Source organism: Osmerus eperlanus, chromosome 27 (assembly GCF_963692335.1).
Source record: "Osmerus eperlanus chromosome 27, fOsmEpe2.1, whole genome shotgun sequence".
NCBI classification, from domain to species: Eukaryota; Metazoa; Chordata; class Actinopteri; order Osmeriformes; family Osmeridae; genus Osmerus; species Osmerus eperlanus.
The window spans coordinates 4,062,029-4,087,365 of NC_085044.1; the positions used below are offsets into that span (position 1 = coordinate 4,062,029).

At 46.7% G+C, this 25,337-nt stretch overlaps 3 protein-coding genes across 11 annotated transcripts in view; 1 reads left to right on the plus strand and 2 right to left on the minus strand.

Moving 5' to 3' along the window:
- acsl4b (acyl-CoA synthetase long chain family member 4b) lies at positions 1–11,012 on the minus strand. 6 transcript variants are annotated; one of them, XM_062453363.1, is made up of 15 exons: positions 10,923–11,012; positions 7,472–7,708; positions 6,934–7,111; positions 6,709–6,818; positions 6,090–6,228; positions 5,731–5,881; positions 5,313–5,436; positions 5,150–5,221; positions 4,816–4,955; positions 4,380–4,552; positions 3,495–3,569; positions 3,012–3,200; positions 2,712–2,826; positions 2,217–2,374; positions 1–1,784 (listed from the first exon to the last, which is right to left on the minus strand). In XM_062453363.1, exons 2-15 carry the CDS (start codon positions 7,697–7,699, stop codon positions 1,627–1,629), a joined length of 2,010 nt encoding a protein of 669 aa, XP_062309347.1. In that variant the 5' UTR covers positions 7,700–7,708; positions 10,923–11,012; the 3' UTR covers positions 1–1,626. The 6 variants fall into 6 exon arrangements, with proteins under 6 accessions (XP_062309347.1, XP_062309348.1, XP_062309344.1 ...); XM_062453364.1 differs by having other exon boundaries at positions 7,472–7,705; positions 10,923–10,960; XM_062453360.1 differs by lacking the exon at positions 10,923–11,012 and adding an exon at positions 9,810–10,228 and having other exon boundaries at positions 7,472–8,028.
- Positions 9,334–25,337, plus strand: part of arap1a (ArfGAP with RhoGAP domain, ankyrin repeat and PH domain 1a) — a 19,154-nt gene continuing 3,150 nt past the window's right edge. The window contains exons 1-23 of one of the 4 annotated variants that reach the window (XM_062453300.1): positions 9,334–9,400; positions 17,469–17,522; positions 18,369–18,475; positions 19,075–19,212; positions 19,302–19,371; positions 19,470–19,590; positions 19,685–19,860; positions 20,153–20,259; positions 20,865–21,064; positions 21,246–21,331; positions 21,552–21,734; positions 21,840–22,014; positions 22,152–22,277; positions 22,418–22,553; positions 22,675–22,777; positions 22,899–23,094; positions 23,210–23,419; positions 23,547–23,762; positions 23,887–23,992; positions 24,129–24,276; positions 24,376–24,453; positions 24,641–24,715; positions 25,175–25,292. In XM_062453300.1, coding sequence (XP_062309284.1) covers positions 18,426–18,475; positions 19,075–19,212; positions 19,302–19,371; positions 19,470–19,590; positions 19,685–19,860; positions 20,153–20,259; positions 20,865–21,064; positions 21,246–21,331; positions 21,552–21,734; positions 21,840–22,014; positions 22,152–22,277; positions 22,418–22,553; positions 22,675–22,777; positions 22,899–23,094; positions 23,210–23,419; positions 23,547–23,762; positions 23,887–23,992; positions 24,129–24,276; positions 24,376–24,453; positions 24,641–24,715; positions 25,175–25,292 — 2,818 coding nt within the window. In that variant the 5' untranslated portion in view covers positions 9,334–9,400; positions 17,469–17,522; positions 18,369–18,425. Of the gene's footprint in view, positions 9,401–17,468; positions 17,523–17,916; positions 18,252–18,368; positions 18,476–19,074; positions 19,213–19,301; positions 19,372–19,469; positions 19,591–19,684; positions 19,861–20,152; positions 20,260–20,864; positions 21,065–21,245; positions 21,332–21,551; positions 21,735–21,839; positions 22,015–22,151; positions 22,278–22,417; positions 22,554–22,674; positions 22,778–22,898; positions 23,095–23,209; positions 23,420–23,546; positions 23,763–23,886; positions 23,993–24,128; positions 24,277–24,375; positions 24,454–24,640; positions 24,716–25,174; positions 25,293–25,337 lie in introns of those variants that run through there. The other 3 variants (XM_062453299.1, XM_062453301.1, XM_062453302.1) reach the window with 3 other exon arrangements.
- ercc6l (excision repair cross-complementation group 6-like) lies at positions 11,735–16,749 on the minus strand. Its single transcript, XM_062453283.1, has 3 exons — positions 16,565–16,749; positions 15,956–15,997; positions 11,735–15,757 (listed from the first exon to the last, which is right to left on the minus strand). Exons 1-3 carry the CDS (start codon positions 16,624–16,626, stop codon positions 12,007–12,009), a joined length of 3,855 nt encoding a protein of 1,284 aa, XP_062309267.1. The 5' UTR covers positions 16,627–16,749; the 3' UTR covers positions 11,735–12,006.

Genomic DNA, 25,337 nt, shown 5'->3' on the forward strand with positions numbered 1-25,337 from the left:
TTTTAGGGCAGAAGCTTTAATATACCAATATAAAAATAATATGTACATCAAAGGAAATAATCATTAAGTACACACTGCCCAGATCCCTTATCATAAACTGTTCCACAATTTACACACAGACAGCTTTGAATAAATATTCTACAGTAAACATAGCTGATAGAAGTTATCAGCAGAATCTGCTGGAATATGGATCTTAGTATAAATATAACAGCAGCTGCATTCCTGATGGATGTAGTCAACCCCACAGGATAAAAAACAATTCTAATACATCAAGACCCCCAAAAAACATTTACCTAAATATGTTGGCCATTACAGATATGTGCAAATGTGACAATACTTTTAACGTACAGTACTAACACTGTCAATAATACACACGTTTCCATTGACCAGTTTTCTATTTTTACTGTTTTGTCACAACTACAGAATGATAAATCACATACGATAGTGCCATTTCAACATGCACCACTTTTGACCTTATACCAAAACCATCTCTTAAAAGTTAAAGTGTACATGACCTTACTTTAATGAACATACATAGAAAATCTTTACATTCAAGTTTTTCCATGTCACTCAAGGGAATTTTCAATTATTGTATTCTAAAAAATACATTGTAAATAATCAAAAATAAATACATAGTTGGAAATATTTCATCTTGTCAAGCATTACTATGGACAAAAGTAAATATTCATTTTACAAGTGTCCCATCCAGTAATAGTGTACAGTCTATTAATTTAGTATATTCAGACAACAGTATTCAAACAACACCACAAAGATGTCCTGAAACTTTTGACCTATGAATATTCTACAAATAGAACAATAGTGGTGCTTTATAGTGAGAAGAGGTGTATTCCACAGTGATGCAAATTAAACATTTGCAAAATGCTAACAGAAATATTTGCAGAAAGAACAACCACCAGCACACTATTTACAAAGTCAAAGATCATAAAACCTGAATAACTTCAAAACTAAACAAAAACGCAAGGGATTTAAAGTACTATGTCGGAGAGTCCTTTTAAATAAACATGACTGAACAGATTGAACACAAGCACAGGTGGTGATGGGCGAAGGGACAGCTGTCGTGTACGGAGCATGTGAGAATGAGTAAACTCAAGACCCGCTGATATCAAATAAGACTGGCGGGCCTGGCATTTTCTGATAGCTTCTCTGTGAATGCTTCTTCACTAGGGGGCAGTATAATGCAGTCTTTGCACCACACTTTTACCTGACAGGTTTTACAGCTGCTGTGCAGATTTATCAAATGAAGCCAACAATGGCCATTTTCAAGACATTTTATGACACCAAGCTACCTTTAACAGGCACAAAAAAATCTCATTATTTACATACATTTCATAATAAATTTCAAAAGGCAAATTACAAGATGCAAATCCACAAATTTGCAATAAAATGGCAGTTTTACACAAAGCTGTGCGTTTACAACAGAAGTTCTTGTAACCAACTGACCTCTATGTGCGTGACGTTACGGACAAATATTCATAAGTGGACATAATTTGCATTATTTATGTAACAGTATGGGGTTAAACTTGTCAATGCTTTTGGAGAACATACACAAATGCGCTCTCACACCATCTCGACACACACACACACACTCTCTTTGGACGGTGACTTTCACTTCCCTCCGTACATCCTCTCAATGTCGGTGAGATAGTGGTTCTTCAGCTCTTTCCTCTTTAGCTTGAAAGCATCCGTCACCAAACCCGTTTCTGGGGTCCAGGGCTCTGGACTTAAACGCACTTTCACCGGAATCTCGAAACATTGCAGTTTGACTAAGAGAAAAAACAAAACGATATATATTCAAATCAGCAAGTAGTCTATGTCAGGTGAGTCAGGTGGCATACATTATACATTTCTGTGTGTAACATAAGGTAAAGCTCTCCATTCACAAACAATGACTTCATGGGCCACGGCTTCCTATGTAAAGCGAGTCAGGTGGCTGAGTGGTTAGGGAATCGGGCTAGTAATCTGAAGGTTGCCAGTTTGATTCCCAGCCGTGTCAAATGACGTTGTGTCCTTGGGCAAGGCACTTCACCCAACTTGCCTCAGGGGGAATGTCCCTGTACTTACTGTAAGTCGCTCTGGATAAGAGCGTCTGCTAAATGACTAAATGTAATGTTCAAACTAAATGATGTGTTTTATTCTACGAGTACCGTTTTGTTATCTTGGTGTGTAATGTGTTTTTTTGAGAGGGAAGGTCTTACTTGAGGCTGCAGCCTCTTTGATGGCCTCCAACACTTCCTTCTCCATAGCTGGGTGGTTGCAGATCTCTTCCCAGGTGCTGGTAATACCATTCTTACTGGCCCGTTCTGTCAACTGCTTCTGATTTGGTACCACGAAGCTGATCACATAGCTCTGTTCACTGGATAGAGAAGAACATTGAAAAAACACTTAAAACCATTCAAACTGCAGACACAGGAAAACGCGAAACATCCGAGTCTGCACCTGAACCGGGAGTCAGATGGCTGAGCACTTAGGGAATCGGGCTATTTACATTTATTCATTTAAATGTAAATGTAAATAGCCCGAATCGGGCTATTAAATCAGAAGGTTGCCGGTTCAATTCCCGGCCGTGAAAAATGACGTTGTGTCCTTGGGCAAGGCACTTCACCCTACTTGCCTCGGGGGGAATGTCCCTGTACTTACTGTAAGTCGCTCTGGATAAGAGCGTCTGCTAAATGACTAAATGTAAAATGTACCTGTTAGCGTATGCGCAGATGTTGTCGATGAGGGGGCTGTTCTTCAGGGCCGATTCCACTTTGCCCAGTGAGACGTACTCCCCAGCCTGCAGCTTGACCAGGTCCTTCTTACGGTCTGTGGAAAAGGAACAGACCGGTCCATTCATCAGCGAGGTCATCAGACAACGGGGCTCGCAGATGTCGGAGGATCTGCGATTAAAAATCCAAATCTGCTCTGAGTCTTCCGGCTGCCATACACAGCGCGCGTGTCTGGATGATGATGCGCTGTGACGGGGTCCCCCCCCCCCCCCGACAACTCACCCACTATCTGGAGGCAGCCGTCCGCGTGGATCTCGCCCACGTCTCCGGTGCAAAACCACCGCTGGCCGCTCTCGTCCACCACAAAGTCCTCGTTCAGGTGGTCGCTCTTGTAGTAGCCCATGGTGATATTGGGCCCACCGAGCATGATCTCGCCTCGAGGGTGGGGCTTGTCCTGGGCCGTGTACCCGCCTTGTGGGGAACAAATGAAGGGAACCTTATGAAGGCGGGAGGGCCAGACCAGCGCTTGACAAACCCCATCGTCCCATTATGAGGAAGCAGGAAGGCATGGCATTCTGATTGCACGGAAACGTATCCAGGCAAATGTGTTTCAGTCCCATGCAAAATAGGGCAACGTTGCACAAAGCTGTTGAGCAGCGCTAGTCTGCCTCAACAAGGAGTGACGGGGGATGCAAGGGGCCAGAAGTGAAGCTGTATCTTTCTCCCAGAAGTGTGTTTTTTTTCTTCAGGGGTTAACAAACGTACCTTCAACCCAGTCTTTCAGCTTCAACTCGCAGCAGACGAGGGGGGCCCCGACTCGCCCAGTGCTGTAGTCCGCCACTGAGGAGGGAACACAAAGTCCACAGATAAAGATGGAAATCAGGGAACCTGAGGAGAGCTGACCCCCGTCTCACTGACCGGTTAGCTGCTTTGTATGTCACAAAACCGTTTTTGTGTGTCATAAACAAAGCCTACAGGTCTGACTGTGTACAGTAAATAGGGCACACCCTCAGCGTCCATTTATCTAACTGGGACTTGGGTCTTTGTCCTTGAGTCACATGGCTGATTTCGGGGGCTGATTGAAGGCCTTGCAGCTACGCAGAAAGTACAGTGGTTAAAGTCTGCAGATTTTTCATCATTTTCGATGCGTGTCAGAATTGAAAGGTTATTATTAGAGACTGACTGGAGTAGCTGTGAATATCCAGACTGCGTATTAATGGTTTATACTGTGGTCATGTATAGCATCACCATATACTGTAGGCTATATATTGACACAACCAAGAGCATGAACATTACAGGACTGATAACCCACGACTATCATTTCCCACCAGCCTACCATTCCTGTGGTATCAACAACCAATTTTCGTTCATCATTTCATCACAAGTTGCTGCTTGAACAGACCCACTTACACGAGACTGTGCTCCCCACATAGAGCCCCCCCCGGGCATCTCAAGAGATCGTTTAAAGGTTGCTTGCATGGGGACCACAAACTAAGGGAAAGCCCAGGTCATCAGACATTCCCAGCTTCAATTTTCCCCAACAGCAAGTAATTAAATCTGTCTTAAATTAGAGACTTGGAAGCCTATTATTCTCCCATTACAGACACAGTCAGTCCTTCTTATTAAACCCCTCCCTCCCTCCCTCCTCACTCTCTGTGATGGTGCCGGCTCCGCAGGTCTCCGTCAGCCCATAGCCCTGCCCCACCGGGCAGCAGAAGCACACGTTCATGAAGCGCTGGGTGGTGGAGGACAGAGGCGCCCCTCCTGACAGCATCATCCGGATGTTTCCGCCCAGCAGAGCCTTCACCTTCTTGAACAGAATCCTGGGCCCCACACACACAGTGTACGAGACGTTAGCAAGGTGTGACGACGCGCTTCCCCCCCACCCCATGTCAAAAGGACAAATTGTACAAAAACAAACTGGAACCCATCAGTCAGAGAAGCCTGTCTGATTTCATGACGTACACACATTATACCGGTTGTATTTCTGAGTTTATCTGTTTGATAACGAGATCGGATCCAGTATCAGGTACGTGTTGAGTAGGGAACGTTCTAGAAGGACCATGGCCCGCCCAGGTGTACTCACAGGTTGCAGATGGGGGCGTCGTAGCCCATTTTAATCTGCTCCAGTTTGTAGTTGTAGCCCAGCCTGAAGAGAGTCCTCTGCATGTAGTTCATCTCCTGCACCTTGTTCATCACATTTTTATAGATGCGGTCCATTATCTCCTGGTAGATAAACAGAAACCCCCTAATCAGATCTTCCGTTTCCACGGACGCACAGGTACTAATATTTACACACAGGAAGTCATCTAGTGCCACGTGATATCCTTTACTTGACAAATGGTTCGTCACAGCCTCTATATCAGTCTTACAGAAGCACACGTTTAAAACAAAAACCTGCTTTTTCTACGTTTTCTTACCGGAACAGCTGCCATCAGCGTGGGCCTCAGCACAGAGCAGTCTCCTTTACTACCCTTTTTGATCTTGGTTGACTAAGGAGGACAAATATTCAGAATGATCCTTCGGCTATTGGTGTCACATTCAATGTCCTTGTGTTAAAAAAAAAAAAAAAGACTTAAGTACCTGGTCAGAGAGAGTCTGTGGTGACGAGTATCCGATCCTGCATCCGTACGTCACACAGGAGATCTCTGCGGTCATCTCCAGCACGTGGGCCAGGGGCAAGTAGCCGATGTAGGTGTCCGTGGGCCTGCGGAAGAACGCGGGAACGTTAGCGAAAGACCAAAATGTCAAGATGCTGACATCTCTACCGCTGCCAATGTGACGAGTGCATGACAGCGAGCGGCGAGGACGCTTGATCCCGTGATCGACGGAGGACGGTGCGCATGGACCACTGAGTCACGGGGGTATGGGTTTACGCTCAGAACCAATCGGATTTGTCATCTCCCGTCTGGGTTACGACGCTGCAGCGTGTAGCACCATGTGGGCCTGTGAACTCCCCCAGCCCCCCGGTATAACACCTGGCTGAAGTAAAGCCCCTCACCCCAGGCCAGGAATCCTCTCACACTGGCCTGTCATGCCGGCTATCAGGTTACTGTGGATGATCATGACGCCTTTGGGGCGGCCGGTGGAGCCGCTGGTGTACATGACAACGGCCAGATCCGTGGGCTGGGGCGACTGGACCTCTATGCTCACTGGTTGGAGAGAGAGGAACACACACACCTGTCACTAATTGGGATAACGCCATAAGAGTGTCAACAGCTCATGTCTGACTGTGCTCCTATAATCCGGTGTCTTATCTGTGTAATGCTCTTAGGGACATAAGCATGCAGCAGCATCTATGCGCTCAAGTGTTAACTTTACATGTGTCTTTTTGGTGTTTGATTCCCCCCCCCCACTCACAGTTCTCCGGTTTGGCTCCCAGCTCTTGTACAGCCTGCATGCTGTGGATCTGGACGTTGTCTGGGTAACCAGTCTTGCTGATGGTCTTGTTGTCCACGTAAATGATGTGTTTCAAGTTTGGAATCTCTCCCAGCGCATGCTGTACAGGACAGACAGATCGTTACAATGTTTCAACAGTATTTCTTGGGGTTTTGTTGCAACGTGATGGTCTTGTCCAAGTAAATGTTGCAAGTTTGTAACCTCTAACAGAATCCGCTGTACAGGACAGACCTATCGTTACAATGTTTAAACAGTATTTCTTGGGGTTTTGTTGCAACGTGATGGTCTTGTCCAAGTAAATGTTGCAAGTTTGTAACCTCTAACAGAATGCGCTGTACAGGACAGACCTATCGTTACAATGTTTAAACAGTATTTCTTGGGATTTTGTTGCAACGTGATGGTCTTGTCCAAGTAAATGTTGCAAGTTTGTAACCTCTAACAGAATGCGCTGTACAGGACAGACCTATCGTTACAATGTTTAAACGGTATTTCTTTGGTTTTGGTCACAAAACAACCAGTTTTTTTTTGTTTTTTGGGACATGCATTTGTTCTCATCCACAAATGAAGAGATCGACTGTACTTTGAGTTTGGTCTCCAGAAGTTCAGCGCTAGTGATGAGGTGAGTGGCCCCGCAATCCTTCAAACCATAGACCACCGCTTCCTCCCCCAGCGTAGCATAGAGCGTCACCACTGCGAACGCAAGCAGAGTTTCTCATTAGCGTCTCCGGTCAACGACAAACAAACAAACAAACCGACAGACGCGCGTCATAACGCGGGTGTCGTAACGGCGCGGCCCGACGCTCACAAGGAAAGTTGCGTCGGAGGCAGGCCTGCGCCGTGATCATCCACTCGGCCCGCGTCTCGCAGAAGATGGCGATGGTGTCCCTGGGCTGCTGGCCCAGCGCTGCCAGCCCGCTCCCCAGGCGGTCGATGATCTGGTCCACCTCGTCGTAGGACAGCCACCTGTACTCCCCCAGGATCAGCTGCAAGACAACAAAAAGGTAAGTCTGGCTGGCCTACCGCATCCAGGGCCGACAGGACACGCTATGAGCGTAGCTAGGGAGTCAGGTGGCTGAGCGGTTAGAGAATCGGGCTAGTAATCAGAAGGTCGCCGGTTCGATTCCCGCCCGTGTCTAATGACGTTGTGTCCTTGGGCAAGGCACTTCACCCTACTTGCCTCGGGGGAATGTCCTTGTACTTACTGTAAGTCGCTCTGGATAAGAGTGTCTGCTAAATGACTAAATGTAAGCTAGGACTTGGGGGCGACTCACAAGCCCTGGTTGTGAGTTGGGGAGAGGGGGGAAAGCCGTGTGGGGGAAAGTGTGGGGCAAGAGCGCCGTTACCTTTTTGAAGACCTTCCCGTTGGGTTGCGTCTCGTTCTCCTCGCTCAACACCTCCCTGGTGCCGAGGCAGTCGGCTTTGCAGAATCGCTGCACGGCGTGTTTGAACAGCTTGTCCAGGGTGTCTTTGCCGTCAAAGTCCTCCCGGGCCAGGGAGTCAAAGTGGTCCACGGAGCGATAGGGCCCCTCGGGTTTGCCAGTGGTCGACTTGGCTTTGACTCTTTTGGCCATGGTTTTCTTCTTCCCCGGGTCAGTGAGTAAATACCATGGGACAAAGGTGATCAGCGTGTACAGCCACATCAACAGGTACACAGGCGAGAACACGATGTAATGCATGTCTATCTTGCCTCCCATGGTCGAGGAGGGGGGGAGGAGGAGTGATTGGCGCAGAGGAAAAAAAAGAGAGTGCTCTTGCGGAAAGAGTGCGGTTCAGCCAAATACTTCAGCACAGGGGCGTGGAAAGGTAGAAGAGCGTAAAGTAGTACCCAGACGGTTTGACAGAAAAAAGCCCTGAAGGTGCGGGTCCTTGTTGCAAGCTTTACAGGTAGGTAGCAAGGTGACTTGTGGAGCAATGGTTGCGCGGAAGGAGAGGGGAGGGTTGGAAACACGGAGAGAAAGACAGAAGGAAATCCATGTTAGTTATTTGAAAGCTCGATAGATAGTATGCTACGTATCCCCAAGATAAAAGATGGAGCAAATGTTGTGAAATAGCCCAAAGTTACTGCTGTTCGTTTCCCAGGAGACCCCATGTCTGCGTTGCATGTGAAAGTGACGGGCAGGCCTGGCGCTGGTACAGTCCTCACACAAACAATCCCTTTGATTGTTCACAAGCAGCTGAGAATTTCTACACTTCTGACTTATTTCCCAGAAAACAGCAATTGTTGCATGAAGTATTGGTAGGCTTGCGGATTGGATGTCCAATCCATAATCTCTAGGAACGAGTCATGCAAATCAAGAGTTTATAGAAATGTTTGATTCAAAACCAATGTCACAACGGCAGGGTACAATGAATGCTTACAGCTGAATGTGTGTGAGGCTTGTGTGGGACAGGAAGCAGAAGAGAATTGATTCCGCAGCCTTCTGCGGTTGATCAACAGATCTTTTGTCTAACAATTCAGATCATATGATCATTTGACGGAGGAATAATAATGACTGTAAAATGTTAATGAAAATGTCCCCTGGAGAAAATTGCTATATGTAAATAGACAAAACAGATAGGTCGGAGGCAGCAGTTTAGCGCTTGAAAGAGAGGCAAGGACACCAAAAACAACTGAGTTTAAGTCATTGCAGATAATTCCCTAAACTATTAGATAGTTGAAAGATGTGCCACTTTGTGCAAAATGGTTGGTATTATCCTACCTTCATTACACTATTAAAGACTAATGACAGTAATACTACTAATATTAATAATAGGCTAAAATAATTATAAATTATAGGTGCCACAGCCTAAATTGTTTTATGTCATCTTTACTTTTTAGGTAAAGTAATTTCACACGCAGATTACTTGAAATCCTTCAAGGGAATCAGGATTTATGACATCATTAAGAACTCCTTGTCCTAAGAGGAAACTAAGCCGAACAACACATTGTTTTGGGAGTCGAAGATCGTTTTAAAAATATTAGCCATAAAGGAAATCTCTGTTGACAGAATAGCCATTTTATCTCTCAAACGTCAAAACATGAAACTGTCCCAAAAAGGATGCCTTCTAGGCACGGATGAACCTCAACCTGATTCCAATCAAGCAGCCAACCTGTAGAAGTGCTTAAGAACACAAAATGCTCATCGTGAGTGGTTTACAGCGCTCATGTGCAACTGATCTGTCTAATCCCATTTGCTACTATTGATACCAAGGAAAGACGTAAATCACAAGTCCAAAGGAATACGCTAGAATGCGCATAACATTTGCAACTGACGTAATTTATTGAGACACTGGTAATTATGAACATTTTACATTGTCTTTTGGCCAGTCTTAATCTCTTTATCCACTGATGACTAATTTGAGGTTGACAAAAAATGTCAACGTTTCGACCATTGAGAAGTATACTTTCGCTAGAAAAATCAACGCTCATACACTAAAATGTGAGACGTATATGCCTATCAAACTGGCAAACTATTGAATTATGTAGGCTATCCCATTCCCAAATTCTGATGCCACGTATCTGATTTAATCCAACGTCAAATCGTAAATCTTTAAAAGATACACATTTCAATTTATTCCATCTGACTGAGGAAAGACAATGAGCCAATGAAAAGACTATATTGACTATATGCAAATAATGTGCCAAGTTAAGTAGACAACGGTTCCGCAAAGCACTACTAAGAGCAATAAGTTCATGCTTACCTCAAGTAGACAAACTGCGCTGTAAAGTTATTTTTCGTTGAGGGGATACTAACTTATTTTTAAGAACTTTCTTGGTCAACGCAACTATCTTTTTGTCTGTGCTGTTCTTGTTCCTGGACGGTCCTCTTATAGAATTGAGACATGACCTTGTAACCGCCCATACTTTTAACCGGTTAGGGAGTATTTGACAGGAAGTGATGAAGATGTTTCTTCCAAACGTACTCGGAGTACCTGTGCTGTGAGTGACTAACCCTTATTCATAGCGCCCACTTTCAAACCCAAAACGTTCCCGCTTCAAGACAAACACAGCTGTATCCTCATGCAATAATGTACACAAAAGAATGAAAGCAGTTGACCCACATAATCATGCTTTCGTACGCGTCTGGCCTACCAGTGCAATCCTTTGGATTGTTTTTTTTACATGTTGTGTAGGTTGTATACCAATTAGGTTGCAATACAAAACGTTGCAATTTTACTTGCAATTCTGGTAGACTGTTTTATAGAACACGTACATGTTTTTTTTAGGACTAGGGCTTGCATTTAATGGGTAGTCGTAATGGCCACGCTAGCTATAAAGTCACATAGTAAACAGACTTGGTCCAGACCATATACAACAAACGCCTGCAGTGCTAGAGCTATCTATAAAGAAACGCTAGATATCGTTAGCTGTCTACATGCTTTGCTGTTCTCATTTCATTCATTCATTGTTGTTGTTGTTTTGGACTGCTTTCCAGTATAGGACTCGCTCGAAGACATAAATAAATGTAATCCGTTATCTTTGACATGATTCATCAGGGTTTTCACAAACGACACCCATTAATTATCTAGTAGACTCTACAACGTAACATGCACCACTGCTCCAAAAGAACAAATTCCTAAACGAGGTATCATTCTAACGAACGATGATGCGTGCGCTGTCTGGCTGTCTACAAAGACAGCGCGGGCTTCCCTTCCTGAATTTTAGACACCTAGCTAGCAATATGCCACGAATATTATTCTACGCAGCTAAATAAAATAGCTAACAATTCCCCCAAAATATATAACTGTTTTATTAATCTCCCAGTGTCGGTTAAGGGTGCTAGCTAGTATAACAAGTTAGCTTTTCATTCTTACCTCAACACAACAGTCGAGACGTCGGGGACCTACCCACAAGTATGAATGACCGACAGTAACCTAAATCTGAAAAGAGACAATCCGGAAACTTTGCGTCATATGAGTCCATATCTCTCAGCCAATGTGCTTGGGTCTGCGTCACATCCATCTGGGTCGGAAAATTGCATCAGTAGTTGTCTAGTAAGTCACCACGCTGAAATGTTAATATAAACAAGACATGACCACTACAGACGCAAGCGTGCGTACATTCCAATGTATGAAAGGTTCTTAAATTTCTTTCCTCCGTTTTCTGCGAGTTTTTCCTTGTCTTCCATGAGGGTTGCGGTTGGTTGAGGTGTATTTCTATGGGCGATATGTGAAGCCCTCTGTGACACTGCTAGTAGGCCTAATAAAGGCTATACAAAACAGATATAAGCTTTAGGCCCATTCTGGCATTCAGTAGTATATATATCTATGATACAAAACATGTGATTCATTACGTTTATTTATCTTTGTCTGATTGTAAGACTACTGAAGGCCAGACTGGGCCTAAAGCTTAAAAAATATACCAGAGCCCATATTTTCTGAAAACGGATTATAAGGAATTAAGGCGACAACTCGTAAACAAGATAGTTAAAACTAGCGTGAAGTGATCAGATTTAGGCATTACTTGAGGTCAAACTGGAGCAGTTTCTATTGCTTGATTAGTGCGCCACCAAGAGGAAGACAGTGGCGTTTACACATGTGCAGTAACGTTACACTGCTACGGTGGTCTAAAAAGCTTTCCATCATAACGTGATAATATTGAAAGTACACAAATAAAACACTTTTAAACCAAAACTACTTTTTATTTTACTGACAATTATGGCTTTAATACAGTATTTTCTCAAATTGTCAACTGGTATATTTGTTTACAAATATTAACAAAAGTCATCTCAATACAACTTGACTTGGTGTAAACAATGAAAATGTGAGAACATGATAATCACTGCTTCTTTAACACATCCTGACACGTATATTACACCTAGTGCACATATAATAGGAATATGCTTCTATCTACTGTAGGCATTTATAAAAATAAAAAAAAAGGTTTAGTTAACTGCTTTCATTTCGTATTTAATTCTCGGTACAGTTGAATTGTCAACAGCTGGATTTCTGGGTCACCATTTTGAATGTCTAATGCCCTCAAAAAGCAGCTCAAGGCATCATCAAGTTTACCTTCCGTGTAACACTGTTTCCCAATTTTTACAAGTGATTCATAAGTTTTCCCCTCAGTCACAGATGAATCGTTCTTTTCCAATGTTTTAGACTTTGAGACGTCCGTTTTAACAGTGTAGTGATCCATTGTCTCACTAGACGCAAGCTCGGGATCACTGGTCGATTCCTCCAGCGCACTTTCTTCATCTTCTCCAGTTTCGGAATCTCCGACGTTCATCGACTCATTTCTTCCTCCCTCGCTTTCATCGTTCTCAGTGTTCAGCGTTTCTCCAATGGGCTCCTCTTCCTCCATCAGAGACTCGGCATGAGACCCATTCATCTCTCCTCCATTGCTTTCGCCATCAGAGTGTTCATTTGAAACAGCATCATCATCATCATCATCATCATCCATGTCTTCTTGTAGGTCCTCTACATCCTCAATTACAGATTCCACAAAGGAGCGTCGCGAGGCCACAGATGTGTTACCTCCGAAGCTCTTCCTGACCCCGAAGGAGGTGGACAGAGTTCGGACCGATTTGGGTGTGGAAGATCCCAAACCATTAAAGGGTTCGTCTAATTCACTCGTGTTTGAATGACACCCCTCCTCATCTTCCTCGCTATCGTAAATGAGCGCCGCCCTTTTCTTTTTTTTGTTGGCGATGAAGGAGTCGTTTACGGACTGGTCTGCATCTGAGACATGGGTTCCGCCGAGACCAAAGGCATTATTCTCTTTCGTGGATTTCACAGCTGGGCTTTCACCTTCACTGTAGCTGCCATCCATCTGCAGTGCAAACCCTGAATTCCCCTCCTGGTTCTCCTCGGGTTCCTCTCCTGAAGCATCACTGGCACTGTCCTCCCATTTTAAATTGAAACTACTTGGAAGAAACTCCAAGTCTTCCTCTGCCTTTGATGGTGTTTCTTTATGACTCCCTTGGCTCATATTAGATGTCTGTAGTATAGACAGTCTATGATTCTTCAGGGGTTTGACAGGCAAGTCTCTCGCGTCTCCCGAGGATTCATGCGGATGATTTAGTGACGGGCTGTTAAGTTCAGCAGAGAAGTACACATCTTGGCGTTTGTCTTGTTTATCAGGTGAGGGGGTGTATGCTAGACCATTGTGTTCCGCAGGTGAGGTGGCAGAGTCTTGACCGCTGAGTTCCGCACTGTTGGCAGTCATGTCACCCTCCTTCACCGGGAAAGACTCATCGATCACCTCTTGAACAGAAGCGTCAAGCGCCTCCTTATCAGACAGTACCTCCTCAAGAGACAGATCCATGGAAGAGTCGACGTTATTCTTTTCTGCATTCTTTTCCTCACACGGATCTTCTATGTTTTCATCCACAGTTAGGTCAACAAACTTGTCACTCAGATTAAGTATGTTGCTCTCAACCCTCGACCCAGTTTGGGTGAGATCAACAAGCGCAAAGCTGTTTTTAGGAGAGGGGGGGCTGGGGCTTGGACCCTTGGGTTTCCTCTCAGTTGATCCCATTGTGTTCTGCGGTGGTTTTCGCAGCCAAGCTGGCTCGGTGTTGGTTTCGATGCTTTCTTTAAGCTGCTTGTGCAAGTCGGACTCGGCTTTCATCAGCTCCTGAGCTTTCTGGACCCGGTTCTCTATGTACTGGTGGGATTCCTGATCCTCGGGATGATCTTCTTGGTTGTGCGTTTCATTCGAGAACATGAGGTCATGATCGGAGATGCCAAACATCGCCATGGTGTAAAGGTAGGCGATGTGTTCGTCGAGCTGAGGGTCACTGCACCTTTGGGTGGAGTGCAGTGACTGAAGCTGCAGCTGTGTGGAGGAGGTTCGGGTGTCTTGCAGTGTGAAAAGCTCCTTCAGGTCTTGTCTGCTGAAGTACCTGAATGGATTCTTTTTGTCCCCTGTGGTCTGTCTGATCAGAGAATCTTTGAACACCTGCCGCCTGTATATCTTCTCCTCCACCGTACCACAGGTGATCAGCCTGTATATGACGACATTTTCCGTCTGTCCAATTCGATAGGCCCTGTCAACTGCCTGTGCGTCGGTGGCTGGGTTCCAACTGGGATCGAAAATAACCACCCTATCAGCAGCTGTCAGCGTGATTCCAACCCCTCCCACTTGTGTAGTCAGGAGAAAGACAGAGTACCGCTTGTCGGTCTGGAAGAGAGAGATGCGGCGCTCCCTCTCTGCGAGGTGTATCACGGTGCCGTCGACTCTCATGACCTTGAAACCCTTGTTGACCAGGACTCGCTCGATGATGTCCAGCATCTTCCTCGACTGGGAGAAAACGAGCGTGCGGTGGCCTTCTTCCTTGAGCCGGAGCAGCAGGTCGACAAGGAACATCAGCTTGCCCGATTCCGAGATCAGTGTTTTGTCCGATATGTTGTCGATCATGTTAGCAGCGGACGCATTTTCATCGTTGATGTTTGCAGATGTTCCCTCTTCCAGGCCTAGCTGAGCAACAGCCCTGGCGGAGAGGAGTCTTGGGTGGTCGCATAGTTTCTTCAGGATGTTCAGTTCAGCGAGTGGTGACCTGGTGGTCATGAGCAGCTCCTTGATTTGGTCCAAGGATAGAAACTTATTGTAGATGTCCTCTTGAATTGCGCTTAGGTATGTCCAGATGATGAAGTCATTCTTTCTGGTCAGGGTTGGCATTATAGCACCGCCAAGCCTTGGAATTTCTTCGGCGCCGTCGGCCTCCAAGTCGTCGCGATTGGCTGTTTCAGATTCCTGCTTTTTTCTCTGCACCTCGGCTTTGGTTCTCCTCAAGAAGTACGGGTCGATGATGGTCATCAGGTTCTCCGACATCTTGAGTCCCAGGGCCTTCTCCCCTGGCGTGGCATCCTTCTCCCTCGCCCGGGTGATGGGATTTTCATATTCCGTTTTAAAGGTCTTGGCAGTACCAAGGAGAGCCCCGTGACAAGCAAAATCAAACAGAGCCCACAACTCTTTTAGATTATTCTGGACCGGAGTACCAGTCAGAAGTAAACGATTCTGAGCAGGTATGGAACTGGCACTTTTTGCGGTCTTGGTTGACGAGGTCTTGATTTTGTGGGCCTCGTCCAGGATGACGTAATCCCATTTGAATTCGCCGCCGTTGTACGATGCAAGAAGCTCCCAGTTGTTTATCAGCATTTGGTACGTCGTAATAATGACACCCCCTCTCCTTTGAATCTTCTCCAGGTTCCGGTTTCGCTCTGCTTTGCTTGAACCATGAAACTCTTTGACTCGCATCCCAGGGGTCCACTTGGCAAACTCTTTGACCCAGTTTTTGATTAGCGATGTTGGCATGACCAGGAGAGAATGTTTCACCAACTCAGAATCATACATGCCAGAGAGGAATGAAATCACCTGAATGGTCTTTCCCAAGCCCATGTCATCAGCAAGAATCCCCCCTCTCCTGCCATAAAGACCATATAAAAAAGCGACACCCTCTTTCTGGTAATCATACAGTTTGTCGTAAAGATCTTTGAAAAGCATTAGACCACTGTTATTCACATTGACAAAGTCCTCAAACTCATCCTCAGAGTCTTGCTGTTCCATCTCTTTAATTGCTTCTTTGAGTTTCTTTATCCTGCCTTTAAGCTTGTCACTTGGGTGGATATTGTAAGCCAACTGAAACAGTTCCAATGACTTTGACATGTTTCCTTTTCTGGCAGCATCTTTTCCCTCCTTGACATACCTTGAAGACGACACAAACATGTTAGTGGCCTAGTTCATTCATTCTCCGAACATGCAATCCATGCTTTAGAATATGTTGTAAGTAAAGATAAGAAAACATGTCATTCAGAAGCCGATGCTATAGATTCGCTTTTAACTGATGATAATGATTCATGTGATGTGTATGTGCATGCGTGTTGGAGTGCTAGATTTAGCTTACCCTTGATAAGTGTCCATCTTGTCCGTGGTCATCAGCGATGACCTGATGGGAACAGTAGAAAACATGCATTACAAATACTCACCAAGTTTGTGCCTTGAATGTGCAATAAAAGGTGTACATTCTCACGGCACTACTAGTTTTGATAATGACCTGCATTATTTTATGTGAATGTACCCGTCTTTGTTTGCCTAATTTCCAATATTTAACGCGTACAAAAACGTTGTGGTCCAAACTATGAGTAATCATAACAAGCAGCTACTAAGTTAACGGGTTCCCCACTCAAACCAGACGACACGACGTAGCTTAGCTAATACTGTACGTACTAACTAAAATGTTTATGATCGATTACTGTCTGTGATACTAACAGGTCATGGCTGGTTATGTAGCTGGCTTTGTTAATAGGCTATCGCAAATCTAATTTGCTAGCTAGCGAATAACTTAGCAGTGAAGGTCTGTGTAAATAACTGAATTATCTAACTCCTTTTTCACTCCGTCATTAATTTGTACCTTTATGATTATGTCAAGCCAGAGAGATTCCCTTCATCCCAGTACAGCTAGCAAAGAATTTAGCTTACATAGCTACTGTAGCAGAAGTTATTTGCGACTTACTTGTCTAATTTCTCACATATTTCCGTGACTCGAACCTCGTCCGTGTGCTTTGAGGCATCCATTCTCTTTTTTCCGTTTCGGTTTTCGTGATCATTCAAAAACCATTTATTAGTTGGCTAATTTAGATAGATGTTCACATGCTCTTGTCTCGCTTGAGGAAACATTAGGAGATGTCTGGCGTGTTTGAATCTATAACTGTTATTCGCGTCACAGGTATCCAAACAAATCAAATAGCTTGGTTTTACACATGCGCAACATATTGGCCAATAGTATCGTAGGATATCCCGTGTATGTTTGCTAACCCGGAAGTTAGCATTGCCAGCTCCTGAAGGGTGGGGTGGACCATAGATATATATGGGTGGACCAGCAACCACAAAATGAACAAATGAGAACACAATGTTTTGGCCTTGTTTCCTGTCTAAAAGGAGGGGAGGGGGAGGGAGGGGGTGGTAGTTTGCTATTTCATGATTGCTGTGAGATATCTTTTTTTGTAATATATATATTATATATTTTTTTTTTTAAGAGTTGAAATGTATCTGGGTTTTGTCAGAATATCTGGCACCAGGCCCAGGTGAGTGCTGACAAAGACTGTAATATCACAATGTCAATCAAATGTTATTTCAAGCGTTAACTGGTTATTTGTGTAAGAACGACTGGGTATTGTATTTTGCAGCATTGCTTGCCAACAGTAGCCTACCCTAGAAGTAAGACCAATGTTGTTGTTTCTATGATCACTTTTATTGTCACTGAATCACTAACTAGTAGGCTGTCTTTCTCGACCCCTATGTCTCTCTCTCTCTCTCTCTCTCTCTCTCTCTCTCTCTCTCTCCCCCCCCTCTCTCTCCCCCTTTCAATCTCCGCCTTCCCTTTCTCCTTTATCTGTCCATTTCCTCATTTCATACAGATAAACCACCTTTTCAGCTTTCATGCCAGCATCAAAGTTGGTCTACAGAAGTTGGTGAGTTTGGCATTATACATTAATACACAATACACTCCTTGTACATACTGCTTTGTGTGACGTTGTGCTCGCTTTATCAGTCAACTGAACTATTGCTTTCAGAACTATATAGTGTTGACAGGTTATTACTAGCAGTTTGCACAGTGAATCCTTAGAGATACAGCGATCAGCAAGTGATGTTGGGCGAGTGTAAACTGAGGCACTGTTAAAACACCATACAGATGTGGTTGGAACCGAAAGATGGCTTGACAGAGGCTTTTTGATGATCTACAGTTTCATAAGGAACATTAAAAAGCCTCTTAGACCTGTCCCCGTGGGTCACTTCCTGTTCATAAGTTGACTTTAGATATACGGTATATTGTCACAGAAATTATTGTCATCGTGACAGGTATTCAGTCTTCCTGTCTCTAAACAAATGGACTAATCTTGACATTGATATTGTTCCTTTAGATTTATATGTGCGATCAACAGTTGGCATAGCACATGGCTGTTTTAGTTTTTTCTTCTGAGGTATTTAATCCTAAATAGTTTATCTAATGTTGTTTTGTGAAGGAGTAATACCTGTACGGTCACATATTTGTTATCACCACCAGAAAGTGAGGCTCATTTCCCAGCATGGGATTATTTGGATGTTGTTTTTCCTGTTGCTGGTTTGCACAGAGGTAACTTGCCAACTCTTGCCAATCTCTTAACATTACAAGACTACAGACAAAGACGATGGAGCGCAAGGTAACATGAGGCTGAAGAATGTCACTGTTTGCACATGCGCTTAACAGTGAGGGTTAATATTTGATTTGTAGTTGTATATTTAGTCTTTTCGTGTCTTCTTTGCTATCTTTCTAATAGGACGACCAGTTGCGTGCACTTCAGAGGTGTTTTAAGAGTATTGAGGAGCCTGTAAATATGAACAACTCTGAAGACGCCGACAGCGATCTATACACAAACAGAAACAGGTGCGTCTGAACATGTCGTTTATTCGTGTCCGCTTTTGTATGTTGATAAATTGTTCTCTCATGTCTTTCACTTTCAATACATAAGCTTATATCAGACTCTGTTGCAGGGGCGTCGTTAGACCCTTTTCACTGGGGCAGGCGCCCCAGTATGAGTGTCTCTGCCAAAGCTGATATCAAACTTGCGCCCCTGAACTGTTGTATAGTGGGTTAAGCAAGGGGAGTTTCTATAGCCTAGTGGTGCATTGTGCGCAGCAAGCTTGAACGAAAAAGGGATATGGAAAGGGGCCTGTGCCCCAGTAGAGTTTTATGTCTAACAACACCCCTGCTCTGGGTGTCAGGTGGCTGAGCGGTGAGGGAGTCGGGCTAGTAATCTGAAGGTTGCCAGTTCGATTCCCAGCCATGCAAAATTACGTTGTGTCCTTGGGCAAGGCACTTCACCCTACTTGCTTCGGGGGGAATGTCCCTGTACTTACTGTAAGTCGCTCTGGATAAGAGCGTCTGCTAAATGACTAAATGTAATGTAAAGGCTCTGTTGTACATTCTGTATGTCTGGACTACCGCTATATAGTAGCAGTATGTTTGATTCTGTCCACCCTCAGGAGTAGGTCATCTTTTGACGAGGGCAGTATCTACATTTCCTGTACCCGTCCACACAGCCTTGAGGACCCTGGAAAGCCGTATTCTTCCCACTCCCCTGTGATTAAGACGGGTTGGCTGGACAAGACCCCGCCTAAGGGGTAAGTGAGGAAACGAGAAAACCAGAGCTCAAAGAAAGACATCCTGTGGGCTTGTGTCTTATTAAAGTGAAGCCTTGCCTTATCTGCAGGACTCTGATCTTTCAAAAGCGCTGGGTGACGCTGGATGCCGAGTTCCTGAGATACTATCAAAACGAAAAGGTTCAGTCATGCGGACGATCTCTCACGATACAAGTTTACACTGACGACCGCGAAATGAATCGGCATCTGTCACAGTTAACCCTGCCTTCTTTCCTCAGGAGGTGTTCTCGAAGCGATTCATCGCTATCTCAACCATCGCCGAGGTGCTAAGCGTCGGAGAACAGAAGTTTGAGGTGGTGACCAAGAACAGGACTTTCTTGTTCCGTGCCGAGAACAGTGGTAGGGCCTCTACTCGGAAATCTATTAATGGAACATACTGCTACTGTTATTGTCATAGGTGTGTAATCATTATTTAATGTTTGTTTTTTTTTAGCCGTCAGGGGCGAGTGGGTGGCAGTCCTTAAAGAGACCATCCAGCAGCGTTCTGCGAGTGATGCGGGAGGGGACAGTTACGGGGAGAAACAAGGATACCTGGAAATGAATGGATACCGCTCCAAACTTTTTATTGTCGTCAGTGCAGACAGGGTGTTCCTCTACATGAACTCAGAGGTGCTTGTTTGTGTATTCCATTGGGACGGTTCACTAAACACAAACATAAATGTCATGTTTCAGGAGCGGTACTAAAATATCCACCCCACCTCTTATGAAATCCACTGATTAGGACCTAATGCTTGGATTTCAATGGACTGATATACCTCATTTGCAACATAACTCGACGTAGCATTAACGTGGCTGCATGTTCCCTTGATGTATTTTATTCGGTATCTCAGTGTCATTCATGGGTTAGGTACAGAGGCCGTTCTGGAACTCCTCAATCTCTAACCCGACATCTTCTCATCAGGAACGCAGCCAAGGGATTGGCATCACGTGCATCGACATGAACATGGGCAGCGTGAAGAGCTCGGACACCCGCGCCTTCAGCATCAACACCTGCTACAAGCTGTTCAGGTGAGACACATGCTAGAAGCTGTTCAGGTGAGACACATGCTAGAAGCTGTTCAGGTGAGACACATGCTAGAAGCTGTTCAGGTGAGACACATGCTAGAAGCTGTTCAGGTGAGACACATGCTAGAAGCTGTTCAGGTGAGACACATGCTAGAAGCTGTTCAGGTGAGGCACATGCTACAAGCTGTTCAGGTGAGGCACATGCTACAAGCTGTTCAGGTGAGACACATGCTACATGCTGTTCAGGTGAGGCGCATGCTACATGCTGTTCAGGTGAGGCACATGCTACATGCTGTTCAGGTGAGACACATGCTACATGCTGTTCAGGTGAGACACATGCTACATGCTGTTCAGGTGAGGCACATGCTACATGCTGTTCAGGTGAGGCACATGCTACAAGCTGTTCAGGTGAGACACATGCTACATGCTGTTCAGGTGAGACACATGCTACACGCTGTTCAGGTGAGACATGCTACATGCCGTTCAGGTGAGACGCAACGACCCCGGGCCTTCCTCATGACCCCCAGTCCGGTCCCCACCACGCACTGTAGCCCACAACGTCGGGGGGAATCCGCACGGACGCTAATCACCCGCACCCCGTTTTGTAGTTTTGTGGCAGAGACAACGCAGCAGAGAGATGAGTGGGTGGAGGCCATGCAGGCCTGCATCGGCCGCTCTCTGTCCAGTGACACGGTGGTGTGGAGCGTCTGGGTCGAGGAGTCCAACCGGCGCTGCGCCGACTGTGGGGACGAGGACCCAGACTGGGCGTCTGTCAATCTCTGCGTGGTCATCTGCAAGCGCTGCGCAGGTACTGAACCACCGTGAATAGAGCAGGAATGAAGGGAACAGTGGTTTGGGCGCGCGGCACACATCCCCAGTTCAAGCTGATCGCTGTCATGCCATCTTTGACATAGATCAGGCATCACTAATCTACCGCCGATAGATGAGCGTTTCCGGTATCTAATCGATCTTCATCCGGATACATTTAGGAGTGCATCAGAGTCTTGGGCCGAGTGTATCTAAAGTCCGCAGTCTGAGGATGGATGAGAAGGTGTGGACTGACAGCCTTATTCAGGTAGATACACACCTCACATACCTTTCTAGTCAAGAGGAGTCACATGACACCTGCAGGTGTACAGTAGCAGTGACCTGTCGCATTGTTACTACAAGGGAACAAGTAACTTCCTTTGTGAACGAACATAATATTGCAACTGTGACAACTTCTGCTTTCACAAACGTGAGCTATTTCCCTTCTGTCAAAATGACAATGTCCATCCCATCTTTTCATTCAACAGGTGTTCTTGCAGCTAGGCAACGATCGCTCCAACCTGTTCTGGGCCTCAAACGTTCCGCCAAGCGAAACTATCCGTCCTTCGAGTAACAGTGAGGAACGCCAAACCTTTATCAAGACCAAGTACTGCCAAAGAAAATACAGACAGTACCACAGGTTGTTTGGCCGTCAGGAAGACCTCAACAAAGTGAGTTGCTGTTTCTCTGTCTGCCCCATTATGTCTATTTTTACAAACGTTACCCAAGTATCATTCCTTTTTCTCATGCCCCTTCTCTGCCCTTTGCTCTGTCAGGCTCTGTGCAAGAGTGTTCAAACAGGTGACTTGCTAGAGACCATGTCATTGGTCTTCTGCGGGGCTGACGTGAACTGCCCCACCGGAGACCCAGATGTGCCCAACCCTCTGTGCATAGCCCAGAACTATGGACGGAAACTGCAAGAAGAGTTCCTCTTTCATAACCTCAATACAGGTAACAAGATGTTCACCATTCACCCCCAACCAACGACAACCTTCACTGCAACACGACGTCCCTCAAATGGTTCCGTGAAACCCATTTTGTTCTGGAAAAAAAAGCTGAACGTTTTGTAACTGTGTCCGTTCATGCAGAGTTTCCAGGGGTACAGGACGTAGAGCGGGTCATTCCGCAGGCTGCTGTCTCGATCCCCCACGCTGGGATTTTGTTCAAGATTGGCTCCACGACGCGGGCAGTGACGGAGCGCAAAGGAAAAGGAGGTACGACGTTTATGTTTGTTGACACAATTAACTGTCGGCTGAAGTCATTACCGACCCAGCGGAAAAAGACATCTGACGTGAAACATCTGAAGTCAAATCAATTACAATGCGAAGTTATCCACTGTGTCGGGGCTATGCAGACTTCAGCCAACGGTGGTGCATTCTGGACAAGGGCGTCTTGAAATACTTCGACGGCGAGAAGCGTGCGCACCCATGTGGAGAGATCAAGATGAGTGATGTCCAGTGCCTCGTGGTCAACCCTTTAGGGAAACATGGGTGAGTCGGGGAGCAACAGACAAAGCACTAGCCCTCCTCTTCCAACGGGACGAACACAAATTGTGTTTCGACCCAGGAAGCCTAAACTCTTTTCGTTCTTCTTCGACTCACCCTCTGTCAGCTACTTACATACCTTTGAGCTGTACCAAATCTCTGGTCGAATACACCTGTTTGGAGCCGACACCCCTGATTCAGTGCAGCAGTGGATCGAAACCATCGCCAAGGTAAGCTCGTTCCGATCTCACACCGACAGCAAAACCTTCACTATTAAATGCTCGGGACAGTGCTGTAACCAGGTGGAGGACCAGGAACTAAATAGTGACGCTGTGTTGTCATGTGTGTCAGGCCATAGTGCCCCCAGAGGCGGAGCGCATGGCGAGCTGGTCCTTCGAGAGGGTGGGAAGGCTCCGCTACACCGAGGGGCCCAACCCACACAGCCCTCGAGCCTGCTGGGTGGCGGCGGGGGGCTCAACGCTCCTCGTCCTGTTCCACGCCTCCGACAGGCCAGAGAGCATCGACCTGCGCAAACTACAGGAACTCTGTGAGTCACAGGAGGGCGGGGAGTCTTAGTGGTCATGTGACAAGGGGAGAGAGAGAGAAAACCCCAAAAAACCCCAGCAGTGTAAGTGATGGTGTGGGTGTGATTGTGGTGTCAGGCGTTCAGCCAGAGCCCGGGCCTGTGGTGCTGGTGGATAGAGGCAGGACTTTGCGTCTCGAGGGGGACCGGAGGGCTGACTTCCCCGGCTGGGTGAGCAGCCTCCAGCAGGGGGCCGGGGGGGGTGACGGACCCCTGGACCAGCAGCAACTGACCGGCACGGATGTCCCCGTCATCGTGGACCGTTGCCTCGGCTTCATCACACAGTACGGTGGGTGGCTAGAGTCACTAGGCGGTTTGATAAAAAACCCTCGAGTTTTGTGCGTCAGGTCAAACGTTCGTCGAGCGGCCATCTTTGTTATCGCGCGTCTATGTTATATATTTTTTCTTTCTCGCAGGCTTGAAATCAGAAGGGATCTACCGGAAGGCGGGCGTGCAGTCGAAGGTGACGGCCCTGCTGTCTTCTCTGTGCCTGGACGCCCGGCGCGTTCAGCTGACGGAGGGGGACCACCAGGTCGATGACGTGGCCAACGCCGTGAAAAGGTTCCTCCGGAATGTCCGCGAGGGAGTCTTCGGCAGGGAACAGGCCTCCCTGCCGTGGCTCCAAACCGTGGGTGAGTGCAGGCGTGCCCCGGAAAGACGGGTCTCCGGCCATTAACCCCCCCCGGAGGCGGACAGAACCGAAAACCGCCTCGTCATCTGTTTTGTTCCTTCTTCTTCTGTGGTCTGCCAAAGCAGCTCTCAGTGAAAAGAGTCAAAGGATCTCTCAATACCAGGCCCTGCTCGCCAGCCTCCCCCCAGTCCACCGGGCCACCCTGGGGGCCGTCATCAACCACCTCTACTGGTGAGCCCCCCCTGCCCCCCCCCACACCCCCCCTCTTTTCTTCCCTCCTTGTGTTTCCATTTCACAGGGATGTCGAATGCGTTCATCTCCTCGCGCAAAGCACTAACCTCCCGAAATCTGTGGTGTCAAAAACCAGTGTCCAGTGCTTTGCCGAGGAGAACAAGATGGACGCGCACAGCCTGTCCATCGTGTTCGGCCCCACCCTCTTCCAGGCCGACGGCACCGACAAGAGCGCTGGCCAGGTGGTGGAAGACCTCGTCCAGCACTACCAGGCCGTCTTTGACGTGAGTGCGGCGCAAAAGGGACGACGTCAACCGCCGAGGTTTGGAAGAAGAAACCCATCGTTCTGCTTGTTCTCTCCCCCCCCCCCCCCCTCCCCGCAGGTCGACGCGGAGCTCTTCAAACGGCAGATCGACATGATTTCCCACATCATCAGAGCCAAGGAGGACCAACCGGATGAGGTGAGGGTGTACCCTTAGCGGCGCCGCACGCTCATCGTGACAGAACCCTTTGGGACGAATGAAGCGAATCGATTTGAAGCCACAGCATCAAGGCGTCCTCAATCTCGGCCCAGTGGCGCGTGGACTCGTCACACGAGGGGTTTTGCGTGTCTGAATATCTGCCGAAATGTTCCTGTGTTTCCAACAGGGACCTCTGACCCCACGCACCATCTGTGGGATTTACCTGGAAGTGAAGGAGGAGGGATCAGAGCTGCTAGTCCAGGTCAGCTTTGCCATCATCCTTCACAGCCACCCCCTGAGATGCAGTTAGCCTTTTCACTCATCCGTAGGTTGGGTCTTGGATGAGGATTTAACACAGATTCTTTTTTTTACAATAACACCACCCATGCTCTCCCGGTAGTACAGGGAGTCAGATGGCTGAGTGGTTAGGGAGTCGGGCTATTAATCAGAAGGTTGTTGGTTCGCTTCCCGGCTGTGCCAAATTACGTTGTGTCCTTGGGCAAGGCACTTCACCCTACTTGCCTCGGGGGGAATGTCCCTGTACTTACTGTAAGTCGCTCTGGATAAGAGCGTCTGCTAAATGACTAAATGGTAAATGTACTTATTGGTAGGGACGTTTCAATGGTCTGTTGACATGGTTACAGTAGGGGGCGTGTCCCAGTGAGGTCTGAACCTCCATCCGTCATCTAAGCCCCCTTTGCCCCTCCCTTTCCTACGGAAGGTGTCCCAGACGATGACCGCTATGGAGGTGGTTTCTGAGGTTCTGAGGCGGAGGACCATATCTCCACAGCCGGAAGACTACTGGAGCTGCTTCCTGGTCAACGACAAGGAGGACATGGGTACACATCTGTGAATGGCTGAAAATGGGCGAACCGCCGTCAAAG